General features: G+C 43.4%; 1 protein-coding gene across 1 annotated transcript in view; it reads left to right on the top strand.

Annotated features, from left to right (window-relative positions):
- PLCB1 (phospholipase C beta 1) overlaps positions 1 to 15,788 on the top strand; it is a 1,154,983-nt gene that overhangs the window by 989,931 nt on the left and 149,264 nt on the right. Inside the window, exons 25-26 of the mRNA XM_082249959.1 lie at positions 3,539 to 3,601; positions 13,499 to 13,718. Coding sequence (XP_082106085.1) covers positions 3,539 to 3,601; positions 13,499 to 13,718 — 283 coding nt within the window. The remainder of the gene's footprint in view (positions 1 to 3,538; positions 3,602 to 13,498; positions 13,719 to 15,788) is intronic.

Below are 15,788 nucleotides of genomic sequence, written 5' to 3' on the forward strand. Positions count from 1 at the left end.
AACATCATCATACAAAATAAATAAATATAAGCAAATCATCAAAGAAACAGTCCAACATCCCAATATACCGTCCCCACTTTCACAGAAAAATGTGCACACTAGTTTTAATCTTCACTGCCACACTTGTGCTCTTCACTATGTGATTATTATAATATATTATCTGCTCACCTCAAAGATTTGATCCCTTAAAAAACGATGAGGTAAAATCAAGCTTTTACATAATTTACGCACAACATGGTACGTGTCCCCTTTAAGAATTGGCATCCAATAATAATCATTCTTTGGCTTCCATCAACTCAACAAAAGAAGCAGCACAGTCAAGTGTTTGCATAGCGCCCAACAGATAGCCAGCAAGATCACTGTACCAGTCTCTCACTCAAACCAGCAATCCTAATGTATGCAGGTGATGACAGCATCAGTGTCTGTGGCTCTGCCCTGTACGCGTTACGCCCCGAACCGAGCTTCATCAGAAGGAAACTGTTTTTGGCCCTACAGCAACAGAATCCTCTATCCATGCTATACAGCTTAGATGGGCAATTATCCCACTGTGGCTAGATGTCATGGACTTGCAATAGTGTTTTGCAGCTTACCTGTTCCTTCATGTCTGTATTAGAGGTCAGACTTCACTTCTGGTTCCTTTTTATCATCTCTCCTTCCTGTTCCTGCCCCACCCCAGGTCATCACAGGAAGTCTATATTAACCAGTGCACTGCAGGTCTGCTTTTCTGTTCAACAGTGTTTGTTTCTTGTTTCCTGTTTGCCATGTGCTTCATCTACCTTTCTGTGTACCGACTGGCTTGTTTCTGACTATTCCTGTTTGCCTGTTACCCTGACCTTTGGCCTGTCCCTTGGTTACCCTCGTCTGCCTGTTACCCCGACTTCGGCTTACCCATCACCATTCCGTGTGTCCTGATTGGCTGCTTCCCTTCTCTCCCGTCGGATCGTGGACTGGGGGACCCCAGGGGCCACGACCTGGGCCCAGCTGCAGCCAAGTCCATCCTCACCACTAGAGGCTCTGGTGAACACCTGCTGGGTCTTAGACTCCGCGCCCTGGGGAATCTTGGGTTCACGTTCCTGTCCATCCGCAGCAGTCACTACCTTGAGCTGCCTCCCACAGGGTGCAGTTGTCACCTGGCCACAGGTGACCTGACACTAGAAATGTTAGGAGGGTGTTTTTCAAAGTGATGGATGGATTTTCTTTGAATACTAAAAATGAATGAAATAGCGGTTTTGATTTGTGGTGCTCCAATGCAGTTCCACTTTAAAGCTGAGCTCTGCACAGCTATAAAAATGTTAAAAGCGGAATTATACTGTATGTGAGCACCACAAACTAAAAATGCTATTTGATGTATTTTTAATATTCAAAGCAAACTCCCCCCTCCATCCATGACTCCATGTTTTATTTTGTTGAGAAATCACTTAAAAAAACACCCTCCTAGCATCTCTAGCTGTGGTCATCTGTCCTCAGCTCAAGCGTACATGCAGAAGGGTGTGCTTAGCCGTGAAAGCCCCTTCTCCTATGAAGACTCTTGGGATGTAAGACCTCATTGTGGCCTAGGCCAAAAAAAACAGGAAGAAACTGTTTTTCTTCTGTGGTCATCTTGAATAAGAACAGATGGTTCATGTAGCATTTTTTCCTGGAATCCATCTACCCTCAGCTCAAGCATGCATGCAGAAGGGTGTGCTTAGCCGTGAAAGCCCCTTCTCCCATGAAGACTCTTGGGATGTAAGACATCATTGTGGCCTAGGCCAAAAATACAGGAAGAAACTGAAAAAAAAAAGAAAAAGTCTTGACTAATAATTGACTAATGCTGGCAAAATAATGATTAAAAATATTCCACGTTGACTGAGAAAGTGAATTTGCTCTTTAATAATAATTGCCCACCCCTGTATCTTCATGGATTACTGCTCATTTAGTGAGGGAAGTGTAATGCAGAGCAAAGCTCACCTTATTCTTGTGGCATGCCCGCAGTTTTCTAAAAGTCGCACATCACAGCAAAACCCTGTGAAAATGTGTATGACCTCCCTGTACCGGATCAACCACACCCTGACCGGGTACCTCCATTGACGGATGCTCCTAGTGCTTCCCGAGGGCTCCAAGCACTCCACCAGACACCATAACCACCTCAGACCCCACAAACCACCGCAGCTTGGTTAGGGTCTCGCCGTCTCCTACCCACCCTGGACCTAAGACAAGGCTCCAGGTTCCTGTGGATGAACCTCTCTTTCCCCAGAGAGTGCAGCAGAACAAGCTCTTACACAAGCTCTTACAAGAGCTTAGTGATTATCCAAGGGAGTATGGAGGACATAGCAATCCCTTGTAGCATATTCCCCAAATGAGAGACAGGACTCTACATTGAGGGTGAAGTATATATCTTTATTGAACAAGAAACAGACTTTTATACAGTTTTCCCCACAAGGTTACTGCCCAGGTGGACCTTGTTGGGGACAGACATGACATTCACAATCCAATAGGAACAGGGTTTTACACTCAGTCATTCCAATACAGTGTACACAATCCCTCCCCTCTGGCTGAATACATTATCTTATGCAGATGAAAGTGTATACAGAAACAGAATTAAACCTAAACTAATTATTTGGCCATCGGAGCAGAACAATGTGAAGTCATTAGCATTAGACAATGGGACGGCACAATCCACATTCCCTCCTAATACACAATAATAGAACAAGAATGCTAATGACAGTCGGTGTGTCTCTCTCATATTGAAGCTGGAATACACATTATCTCAATACACAATCCATAAGAAAAACCTGTCTGACATTAAGGCATATGTAATACACACATTATTTAGGAATTACAGATTTCATGGTAATGGGAATAAATCTTCATATTTCTATATGAAGATCTTGCTGACAAATATGACTGTCCCATCTGAAGCAATTCAAACCATTAATTATCTGTTTTTTTACTTCCAGTGACGGTGAATACCGTCACAATCCCCATGATTAAGCTCCAGTGGCGGAGTGAAATGCGTTGGTGGCGTGGCCTGGTTGAAACCCAGGCTGAAGGCTATTATACACCTCCTCTCTGGATTTTGCTGTCATTTGCGACTTTTAGGCCTTCTTTTCCCTACTGGAAGTTTTCAGCTGGGACAAGCTCTGTCCTTGTTGGCACTCCTTGGCGGCAATTTGAGCGGCACCTGTAATTTTTATTGTTGGTCACAGCCGACACTTTTCCTTGCCCAGGTATGTGGGTGGCTTACAGTGCAGGACCAATGGTGTCCACTGGGCCTTGACCATACATGATGACGTCGGCAATGGGCAGCCACATCACTGGGAGAAGCAAAGGTGTTTTATGGGAAGTCTGCAGGAGCGAGGAATAAGATAAGTAATTTTTTGCATTACATTCCGCCTAGACAAGCAGTAATTCAGGAATTTAAAGATGAGTTCAGCCTCTAACAATAAATATGACTGATACATCAAACACTTTAGAATATTATGCCAAGACCACTAGATGACTTGATCCTGTTGGAAGACGAAGTCATAGAACTCTCTCTCTCTCTCTTTCTCTTTCTCAGGTTCTGTTAAAGTGCCTGCTAAAACTGCACCGGCTGAGGACCTCATAATGAGTTTATTGATAGGTAAGGTTTCTATCCATCTGTAGTGCTGATTTGCCCTAGGTTCCTCTACCAGAAAAGTGCAGCGGCAGCCAGGCACACAGTAATGGTCACTCTTTCTGTCTCAAAGAACAGTCTAGGGCAGTGATGACGAACCTTGGCACCCCAGATGTTTTGGAACTACATTTACCATGATGCTCCTGCACTCTGCAGTGTAGCTGAGCATCATGGGAAAAGTAGTTCCAAAACATCTGGAGTGCCAAGGTTTGCCATCACTGGTCTAGGGGTTGGCTTTTCTTAGAAAAATGTATTGCTGAATGAACTTGGATAGGGCACAGGGAGCTGTGGGATACTCCATTAACATTTACCAGAACACTCTTCACTTTGTTACCATTTCATAGAACAGACAGTGGTGTATTTAGGTTTTGTGCTGCCCTAGGCCTGACTAAACTTGTGCGCCCCCTAATTTAAATAGAATCCACCCCTTCCTGTAAAGGCCACACCCCCTTCCTGTTTATGACCCGCCCTGTAATCTGTAAACCACAGACCACAACCACAGTCTATCAGTGCCCATCAGTGCAGCCTCATCAGCTCCCATAAGTTCAGCCCCATCAGTGCAGCCTCATCAGTGCCCATCAGTGCAGCCCCATCAGTGCCCATCAGTGCAGCATATCAGTGCTGCCTTATTAGTGATTTGCCTACTGGACCCTGCCCTCCACCCCTCCAGCCCCATAAGACTGGCACTATACTAAAAGTGTAGCACAAGCCGGCGGGGACCCCTTTTGTGCGGGAGCTGGGAGGAGGCTGTTTTTTTTTTTCGTGTGGGGTGCAGCTTTTTTGCTTCCCCCCTGCAAGGCGCCGCCCTAGGCCTGGGCCTTGTAGGCCTAGGCCAAGATACAGCACTGAGAACAGTCCCTCTATTACAGTGGTTTCCAAACTGCTGCCTGGGGCCGGATGTGGCCCTTTGCTTGCCCTTATCTGGGCCTTGAGCCCACCAACAATAGGGCACTATTCCTCCCATTGTCACCAACAATAGGACATAATACCTTCCTATAACTGTGTGAATGACAGTAAACTGGCCCTTTGTTTAGAAAGTTTGGAGACCCCTGCTCTATTAGAAGCCAAGGGAATGGACAGCACTGAGACACCATCAGGAATGACCCAGACCAGGCAAGCACTGGCACTGATTCACCAGGGATAGTAGCAACCAACAGTCACCAGGATCCTATACTCAGGTCTGTACTTACAATGTCCCTGGATACTTGGATGCCTCCTTCCAATATCAGCCAGACATTTCTCCAGTGTACTCTCCAGACCAGATCCTCAGTGAAATCTCTTAGTAAGTTCTAGAGATTTTTAGCAAAACAGCCCCAGCTCTAGAATAGCATAGATCCTCAAACTACGGCCCTCCAGCTGTTGCAGAACTACACATCCCATGAGGCATTGTAAAACTCTGACATTCACAGACATGACTAGGCATGATGAGAATTGTAGTTCCTGAAAAAACTGGAGGGCCATAGTTTGAAGACCACTGGCATAGAACTTAAGCTGGACTGCCTAAAAGGGCAGCAGCCCTTCAGTCTTGGAACTTCTTTTCCAGGACAAAAATAGGGCTTTCCCAGAACCCAAAATATTTATGCTCTCCCCAGCCACCTACAACACACCCTCTCCCAGGGATTGGCTGAGGCAATGTAAATATTCAGACTGCTAATTTACATAGTTAGTCTGGTTGAAAAAGGCCCTTCTCTACACATAAAGTATTCAAAACGCAAAAATTAGCATTTTTGAATACTTTGGATTTTTTTTAAATCAGCGCCGTTGGCTGCCGTGTAAACCGGAAGTGACAACGTGCCGTCGCTTCCGGGTTACTACATCAGAGACCCGATCAAAGCCAAATCTGGCTTTGTTCGGGTCTCTGGCCAGCCAGTGGACGTGCCGGCTGGTCGCTCGGGTCTCCCGGTGGGACGGGAGATCTGGGCAGATCGGCAGAAGGCGTTGGGGGGACATCCTATCACGCTGCTTGTGATAATGGCCGAACGGCTGCTTAGCCACATCACTTGGTATCACATAAAAGCCGACCGTCCACTCTAAAAAACGGTACTGAGGTGATGACTGTAGCTGCAGGCATCACTCAGGTACAGCCGCTTCCTCAAAATGACATACAGGTACATGATTTTGCGGGAAGTGGTTAACCACCTGCCAACCTCTCACAGTAAATATACGGTGAGCGGGCTGCAGGTACGGGCACAGTCATGTACATGTATGATTGGAAGCTGCACGAGTTTGGCAGCAGATTTCAGCCAAGGATTTTAGCTGAAACCTGCTGATCGGCTGAGTCCAATCACACACAGAGTTCTGTGCTTACAAACACACAGAACTTTGTGTACATAGGAACAGCGATCTGGCTGTTTCTTCTCCCTGAAAAGCCAGATCAGAACGTAAAAGCGGCACACAAATAACCCATTGATTGCCCCTAGATGTTAACCCCTTCCCAGCCAGTGTCATTAGTACAGTGTCAGTGTATAGTATTATCACTGTATTAGAGTCACTAGCGACATCAGTTAGTGAGCCTCCCAGCCAGTGTCTGTTAGTGCCAGATTGCCCACCACCCTTCACACTGTAAGTCACTGATCACCTCCATTACAGTTTAGTGTCTAAAGCTGCGTAAATTTCTAACTGTGGGGGGGGGGATGGACTTGTAATATCCACACAGAGACCTGTGTTCCTAAAAAGCAGGAACACCGGGGCTCTGTGTTGATAGCAGAGAGAACAACGGTCTGCTGTGTTTACAACAGCAGACCCCCGTTCTCTCTTTACGGGGAGCGATCGCGGGTGCTCGGCGGCAATCGCGGCCGCCTGCCCGCCCCGCGCCTCGGCTTCCCCGTTGGCGAGTGGGCGCGGGGAAGTTTGAGGATGCTATAACTTTTGCACAAATCAATTAATATACACGTAATAGGATTTCGTTTTTTTTTTTTTTTTTTGTTACCAAAGGAATGTAGCAGAGTACATTTTGACCTAAATTTAGGAAGAAATTTAAATGTTTGATTTGTCTTACTGGTTATGTTTTATAACAAAGTATATAAGTTTATAACAAAGTTTTTTTTTTTCAAAATTGTCAGTCTTTTTTCATTTATACAGTATAATAAAAAAATAAACAACCCAGTAGTGATCAAATACCATCAAAAGAAAGCTCTATTTGTGTGAAAAGAAATGATATAAATTTCATTTGTGTACAACGTTGCATTACCGCACAAATGCCAGTTAAAGTAGCACAGAGCTGAATAGAAAAAAATGGCCTGATCACAAAGGGGGTGAAACCTTCCGGAGGTCAAGTTGTTAACCACTTGCTGACCAGCCGCCGCAGTACCTGTACGGCCGTTCGCAGGAACAATCCTGTGGGCGCCCACGTGCTGCCCACAGCACACCCGCGCCCACTCGCCAGCGGGGAAGCTGACGCGCGGGGCCATTGGCCGTGATTGCCGCCGGGCACCCACGATCGCTCCCCGTGAAGAGAGAACGGCGGTCTGCTGCTGTAAACACAGCAGACCGTTGTTCTCTCAGGAATCAACACAGAGCTCCTGTGTTCCTCCTATTTAAGATCACAGGTTTCTGTGCTGATATTACAAGCCCACCCCCCTCACAGTCAGAAAACACCCCCTAGGCTCACAATTAACCCTTTGATCGCCCCTGGGTTAACCCCTTCCCTGCCAGTGTCATTATTACAGTAACAGTGCATATTTTTAGCACTGATTACTGTATTAATGTCACTGGTCCCCCCAAAAGTGTCAAAAATGTCAGTTAGGGGTCCGATCTGTCCGCCGCAATGTCGCAGTCCCGCAAAAAATCGCAGTTCGCCGCCATTACTATTAAAAAATAAATAAACAAAAATGACATAAATCTTTCCCCTAGTTTGTAGATGCGATAACTTTTGCGCAAACCAAGTACGCTTATTGGGATTTTTTTTTTTTGTACCAAAAATATGTAGCAGAATACAAATTGGCCTAAAATTATGAAAAAATTAGATTTTTACATTTTTTTTATTGGGAATGTTATATAACAGAAAGTAAAAAATATTGTTTTTTTTTTTTTTTCAAAATTGTCGCTTTTTTTTTGTTTAGAGAGCAAAAAATAAAAAATCGCACAGGTGATCAAATACCACCAAAAGAAAGCTCTGTTTGTGAGAAAAGAAGAATATCTATTTTATTTAAGTAAAGTGTCGTATGACCGTGCAATTGTTCGTTAAATTAATGCAGTGCCGTATTGCAAAAAATGGTCTGGTCAATAAGGGGATAAAACCTTCCTGGGCTGAAGTGGTTAAAGTGATTGTAAAGTCTGTTTTTTTTTATTATTATTATTTAATGTTATACTTTTAAAGAAATGTTTTTTTTTTTTTTTTTTTATTGGTTATGTTTTATAGCAGAAAGTAAAAAAAAGTTTTTGTTTTTCTTTCCAAATTAGTGAGTTTTTTTGTTTATAGCGCAAAAAATAAAAACCGCAGAAGTGATCAAATACCACCAAAAGAAAGCTCTGTTTGTGGAAAAAAAAGGACGCAATTGTCCGTTAAAGTAACGCAGTGCCGAATCGCAAAAAATGGCCTGGTCATTAAGGGGGAAAATCTTCTGGGGCTGAAGTGATTAACCACTTTACCACCGGAGGATTTTGCTGTCTTACGTCCAGGCCACTTTTTGCGATTCGGCGCTGTGCGACTTTAACTGAAAATTGCGCGGTCGTGCGACGCTGTACCCAAACTAAATTTACGTCCTTTTTTTCCCACAAATAGAGCTTTCTTTTGGTGGTATTTGATCACCTGTGCGATTTTTACTTTTTGCACTATAAACAAAAAAAGAGCGTTTATTTTGAAAAAATAACAATATTTTTAACATTTTTTTATATGAAATTCCCCCCAAAAAAATGTAAAAATCTAATTTTTTTTAAATTTTTGGCCAATTTGTTTTATGCTAACTATGTTTGGTAAAAAAATTCACAATAAGCGTATTTTGATTGGTTTGCGCAAAACTTATTGCGTTTACTAACTAAGGGAAAGATTTTTGTCATTTTTGGTGTTTTTTTTTTTAACGCGTAATGGCGGCGATCTGCGATTTTTTTTTGCGGGACTGCGACATTGCGGTGGACAGATCGGACCCTTGACTGACATTTCTGACACTTTTGAGGGTACCAGTGACATTACTGCAGTAATCAGTGCTATACATATGCACTGTTACTGTAAAAAATGACACTGGCAGGGAAGGGGTTAATTTTATTGGAGAGGGAGGGGTTAATGTATGCCTGGTGCTTACTAACGTGTGTGTGGGGGGAGGTGACTGAGTGACACAGGGACAGATCGCATGTTCAGCTATGCTGAACCCTGCAATCTGATCCTGCCTGTCACTTAGGAGATCCGTCCGCTCTGTTTACACAAGCGGGCGGATCTCCTCACTTGATTCCCCGACGATCGCGGAAGAGCTGCAGCGATCACTCCCGCTCCTTCCCTGGCCCGACTCCCGCTGTGACTGAAAACAGCGGGAGCGCGCCTCCGGTGGCGCGCGAGCGCCGCCTACAGGGGGAGGAGTCCAGCGACGTAGGTCTACGTCGCTGGACGGTATCGAGCCACATTGCTGCAGTAGCAGCAATGTGAGCAGTGGCCAAGTGGTTAAAGTGATTGTAAAGTCTTTTTTTTTTTTTTTTTATTTACTATTATACTTATAAAGAAATTAGATTTTTTTTTTTTTTTAATTTTTATTGGTTATGTTTTATAGCAGAAAGTAAAAAAAAAAGTTTTTTTTTTCCAAATTAGTGAGTTTTTTTGTTTATAGCGCAAAAAAATAAAAAGCGCACAGGTGATCAAATACCACCAAAATACATTTTGTGCAAACCAATCAATATACACTTATTGCGATTTTTTTTTTTTTTTTCTTACCAAAAATATGTAGCAAAATACAAATTGGCCTAAAATGATGAAAAAATTTGATTTTTAATTTTTTTTTTATTGGGAATGTTATATAGCAGAATGTGAAAAAATATATATATTTTTTTTCAGAATTTTGTCGTCTATAGCGCAAAAAATAAAAAGCACAGAGGTGATCAAATGCCACCAAAATTAAGCTCTATTTGTGGGAAAAAAAGGACATCAATTTCATTGGAGTACAGCGTTGCACGACCGCGCAATTGTCCGTTAAAGTCACGCATTGCCGAATCGCAAAAAATGGTCTGGTCATTAAGGGGGGAAATCTTCCAGTCTAGAAGTGATTAAAGCCACTTAAGGACTGAATTGTTTTGAGTGAATCATGACGCAGGGGACTGCGCTAACCCACAGAGAAAAGCAATAAAACACAATCAGAACGCGGTTTTTCCTAAGCACACCGTACATAAGTATCAAGCAAACATGGCTGACCCTATTTACATATATTATTCTGATTTTTATATTTATGTTTTTTTGTGTAAGACACCATAAAATCCCCTCTTTTCTCCTATTGGGGGAAGGGTGGGGGGGATTTCTCCTCTCTATTTACATATATAATTGTAAACTATATATAAAACAAGTCTTTTTTTTTTTTTTTTTATAACGTTGATGAGACTATTTACATTAAGTTGATTACATTTGCATACATGAAAACTTTAAAAAGATTACAGATTGTCTTTAAAGTTGCTCTATCCCCTATTTATGATGGTAAGATCTGCAACAGTACATCCCTTAAATTATATTCCTAAAGCAGGGATATAATTAGTAACTATGGGGTTGGACTTGGAGAGGGTTGGAGGGGTAGTTAGTGTCGGTTCACATTTATTTTTATTTATTTATTTCAGGTTCTTATATAGCGCTGTCAATTTACGCAGCGCTTTACATATACATTGCACATTCACATCAGTCCCTGCCCTCAAGGAGCTTACAATCTAAGGTGTGATGCAGGAACCCTGCAAATCCACTGCGGGTTCCCGCATCGCACCCGACTCGCAGGCAGTTCACACTGCCATATGCGAATCGCTGGGGGTGTCAATACAGAGTTAACCACTTCTGGCCTGGAAGGATTTTCCCCCTTAACTCCCTTAGCGGTAACCCCGACTCGGGATGATTTTTTTTTTATGCTACTATCGGTATCCCCAAGTCACGCTCGGGGTAGATGTGCAGAGCCTGCAGAGGGGTTCCTTACCTTCTCCTGGCGATCCAGCGATGATCTCTCATTGTTGTGATCCCCGCCGCGCCGTCCGTCGCTCTGATGACTTCCTGGTTCCTTTCCCTGCAGCAGCAATGGTGCATGGGAGCGGAACTGGGAGGGAAATTCAAATGTTGCACAAAACACAAACGCATAAAAAGGAGGTGATACAATGTAATCTGAGTGGATTACACTGTATCACCTTAGTATCAGAAAAATATCAAATATTATAAATTATATTATTAATATATATATTATATATATATATATATATATATATATATATATATATATATATTATAATATGATTTTTTTTTTATGCTACTATCGGTATCCCCAAGTCACACTCGGGGTAGATGTGCAGAGCCTGCAGCGGGGTTCCTTACCTTCTCCTGGCGATCCAGCGATGATCTCTCATTGTTGTGATCCCCGCCGCGCCGTCCGTCGCTCTGATGACTTCCTGGTTCCTTTCCCTGCAGCAGCAATGGTGCATGGGAGCGGAACTGGGAGGGAAATTCAAATGTTGCACAAAACACAAACACATAAAAAGGAGGTGATACAATGTAATCTGAGTGGATTACACTGTATCACCTTAGTATCAGAAAAATATCAAATATTATAAATTATATTATTAATATATATATATATATATATATATATATATATATATATATATATATATATATATATATATATATATATATATATATATATATATATTATAATATTTATATTTTATAATATATTTTATATTTTATACTATATTTATTATTAATATAATATTTATATTTTATAATATATTTATATTTTATAATATATATATATATTATATATATTATAAATTATAAATATTAAAAAATTGTACCGCTTTTGGTACATAATTCCTGACATAATCATACCGCCAGGGAGGTTAATGACCAGGCCATATTTTGCAATTCGGCACTGCGTTACTTTAACAGACAATTGCGCGGTCGTGCGACGCTGTACCCCAATAAAATTGATGTCCTTTTTTCCCCACAAATAGAGCTTTCTTTTGGTGGTATTTGATCACCTGTGCGATTTTTATTTTTTGCGTTATAAACTAGCGACAATTCTGAAAAAAAAAACAATATTTTTCACATTCTGCTATATAACATTCCCAAAAAAAAAAAAAAAAAATTTAAAAATCTAAATTTATAACATTTTAGGCCAATTTGTATTCTGCTACCTATGTTTGGTAAGAAAAAAAAAAATCACAATGTGTATATTGATTGGTTTGCACAAAATGTATTTCGTTATAGGTCTCTGCATTCATGCAGAAAGCATGTCACCCCCGACAAATAGAAAAGGCCCCCTAGGGAAATATTTAACCATTTGATCGCCCCTGGTGTTAACCCCTTCCCTGCCACTGCAGTGTCATTATTACAATAACAGTGCATATTTTCTTTTAAATTTAAATTCAAAAATTTTTTACATTTTAGGCCAATTTGTTTTCTGCTACATATTTATGGTAAAAAAAAAAAAAAATCGCAATAAGTGTATTTTGATTGGTTTGCGCAAAATTTATCGTGTCTACTAACTACGGGAAAGATTTATGTTATTTTTATTTTATTTTTATTTTTTTGCTAGTAATGGCGGCGATCTGCGATTTTTACTGGGACTGCAACATTGCGGCGGACAGATCAGATCCCTAACTGACATTTTTTACACTTTTGGGGGGACCAGCGAGATTACTACAGTAATCAGTGCTAAAAATATGCATTGTTACTGTACTAATCACACTGGCAGGGAAGGGGTTAACACTGGGTGATCAATGGGTTAAATGTGAGCCTAGGGGAGTGATTCTAACTGTGGGGGGGTGGGGCTTGTGAAATGACCATAGAGACCTGTGATCCTATATAGAAGGATTACAGGCGCTCTGGGATCATTCCAGAGAGAAGAACGATCAGCTGTGTTTACAATAGCTGACCATTCTTCTCTCTCAGCGGGGAGCGATCGCAGGTGTCAGGCAGCAATCGGAGCGGTGGGGGTGGGCGCATGCTCACCCCCTAGCTGCAGGCGCGCGACCGATGTATACCTACGTCGGTTTGCGCAGGAGGGGCTGCCGGCCATAGTATACAGTGGGGATTGAAAGTTTGGACACCCCGGGTAAAAATTTGTATTAATGTGCATAGAGAAGCCAAGGAAAGATGGAAAAATCTCCAAAAGGCATCAAATTACAGATTAGACATTCTTATATGTCAACAAAAGTTAGATTTTATTTCCATCATTTACACTTTCAAAATAACAGAAAACAAAAAAATGGTGTCTGCAAAAGTTTGGGCACCCGGCAGAGTTAATATCTTGTGAATTGGTCCTTAACCGGTTAATGACACCCCCAGATCAGTCCACATATCGCAGTGCGAACTGTCAGTTCGGACAGGAATCGGATCGCATAGGTGTGAACACTTATGCAATCCGATTCTGGTGTCGACCAAAAAAATGTCAGACATTGCATGTGATTCGCACTGCGCTGCTGTGCAAATCACCTGCGATGTCTGTGCGATGCAAATTCAGCCATTCAGCTATGCAATCTGCATGGCTGAATTTGCATCGCACAGACATCACATGTGGTTTGCACAGCAGTGCAGTGTGAATCACATGCGATGTCCGACATCCCATATGTGTGAACCGCCACTTACATGCGGGCGCCCATTCTGCCCAGAAATATCTTCAATAAATAAAACATTGGACTTTTCTTTTCTGTTCTCTATGCGTGTACCAAAGCTGGCTCTGTCAATGTTTGTTACAGAGGTGGAACCTCAGAGTATTGATGAACTCAAGCAACAGAAGTCATTTGTGAAGCTCCAAAAGAAGCATTATAAAGAAATGAAAGATCTGGTAAAAAGGCACCATAAGAAAACCACTGACCTGATCAAAGAGCACACCACTAAGTACAATGAAATCCAGAACGATTACTTGAGGAGGAGAGCCATGCTGGAGAAGGCGGCCAAAAGGGACAGCAAAAAGAAGTAAGTCAATTAAAATTATAAAGATATAATACCATGTTCTGCCCCCATTCCCAGTTGCTGGACTGTTGATTGCCCCCCATTCCCAGTTGCTGGACTGTTGATTGCCTCCCATTGCCAGTTGCTGGACTGTTGATTGCCCCCATTGCCAGTTGCTGGACTGTTGATTGCCCCCATTGCCAGTTGCTGGACTGTTGATTGCCCCCATTGCCAGTTGCTGGACTGTTGATTGCCCCCATTCCCAGTTGCTGGACTGTTGATTGCCCCCCTTCCCAGTTGCTGGACTGTTGATTGCCTCCCATTCCCAGTTGCTGGACTGTTGATTGCCCCCATTGCCAGTTGCTGGACTGTTGATTGCCCCCATTCCCAGTTGCTGGACTGTTGATTGCCCCCCTTCCCAGTTGCTGGACTGTTGATTGCCTCCCATTCCCAGTTGCTGGACTGTTGATTGCCCCCATTGCCAGTTGCTGGACTGTTGATTGCCCCCATTGCCAGTTGCTGGACTGTTGATTGCCCCCATTCCCAGTTGCTGGACTGTTGATTGCCCCCATTGCCAGTTGCTGGACTGTTGATTGCCCCCATTGCCAGTTGCTAGACTGTTGATTGCCCCCATTCCCAGTTGCTGGACTGTTGATTGCCCCCATTGCCAGTTGCTGGACTGTTGATTGCTTCCATTCCCAGTTGCTGGACTGTTGATTGCCCCCATTCCCAGTTGCTGGACTGTTGATTGCCCCCATTCCCAGTTGCTGGACTGTTGATTGCCCCCATCGCCAGTTGCTGGACTGTTGATTGCCCCCATTCCCAGTTGCTGGACTGTTGATTGCCCCCATTCCCAGTTGCTGGACTGTTGATTGCCCCCATTCCCAGTTGCTGGACTGTTGATTGCCCCCCATTCCCAGTTGCTGGACTGTTGATTGCCCCCCATTCCCAGGTGCTGGACTGTTGATTGCCCCCATTCCCAGGTGCTGGACTGTTGATTGCCCCCATTCCCAGTTGCTGGACTGTTAATTGCCCCCATTCCCAGTTGCTGGATTGTTAATTGCCCCCCATTCCCAGTTGCTGGACTGTTGATTGCCCCCATTCCCATTTACTGGACTGTTGATTGCCCCCATTCCCAGTTGCTGGACTGTTGATTGCCCCCATTCCCAGTTGCTGGACTGTTGATTGCCCCCATTCCCAGTTGCTGGACTGTTGATTACCCCCATTCCTAGTTGCTGGACTGTTGATTGCCCCCATTCCTAGTTGCTGGGCTGTTGATTGCCCCCATTCCCAGTTGCTGGACTGTTGATTGCCCCCATTCCTAGTTGCTGGACTGTTGATTGCCCCCATTCCTAGTTGATGGGCTGTTGATTGCCCCCATTCCTAGTTGCTGGGCTGTTGATTGCCCCCATTCCTAGTTGCTGGGCTGTTGATTGCCCCCATTCCCAGTTGCTGGACTGTTGATTGCCCCCATTCCTAGTTGCTGGACTGTTGATTGCCCCCATTCCTAGTTGCTGGGCTGTTGATTGCTAGCTCCTCAGTGGCCCCCTGGGACAGTGATGGCGAATCTTTTTGAGCCCGAATGTCCAAACTGCAACGCAAAACCAACTTATTTTTTTTCAAAGTCCCAACACTGCAATTAACCAGTTCCGGACCACCCGCCACCTTTTTACAGGGTGGCATGGACAGGCAAAGCGACGTAGGTCTACGTCGCTCTCCTGAAGGCCACTAGGGGGCGCGTGCGCGCCTCGATCGTCAGCTGGGAAGCCAATGCGTCAGGCGAGTCAGGCGGCTCCGATTGCCCCAAAGGAAAATTGTGATGCAAAGGCTCTGATGAAGAGGCGAAGCCTCGAAACGCGTTAGCCATCAATTATCTTGACTGCGGACTGTCATTTGATGGATTGTGTCATATGTATCTGATATGCTGGCTTACAACCCATGTTTGTGAGTATTTATATATTTATTTGATATTAATAAAGCCCTATTGAGGATACTGCGCTAGGCCAGTGCACCCTCTTTTTGTTTTTGTTTGTGGCTCTGATTGCCGCCTGACACCCCTGATCTCTCCCCCCTGTGAGAGAAGGACGGCCAACC

This window comes from Pelophylax lessonae, assembly GCF_965119305.1.
Source record: "Pelophylax lessonae genome assembly, chromosome: 3".
NCBI lineage: Eukaryota > Metazoa > Chordata > Amphibia > Anura > Ranidae > Pelophylax > Pelophylax lessonae.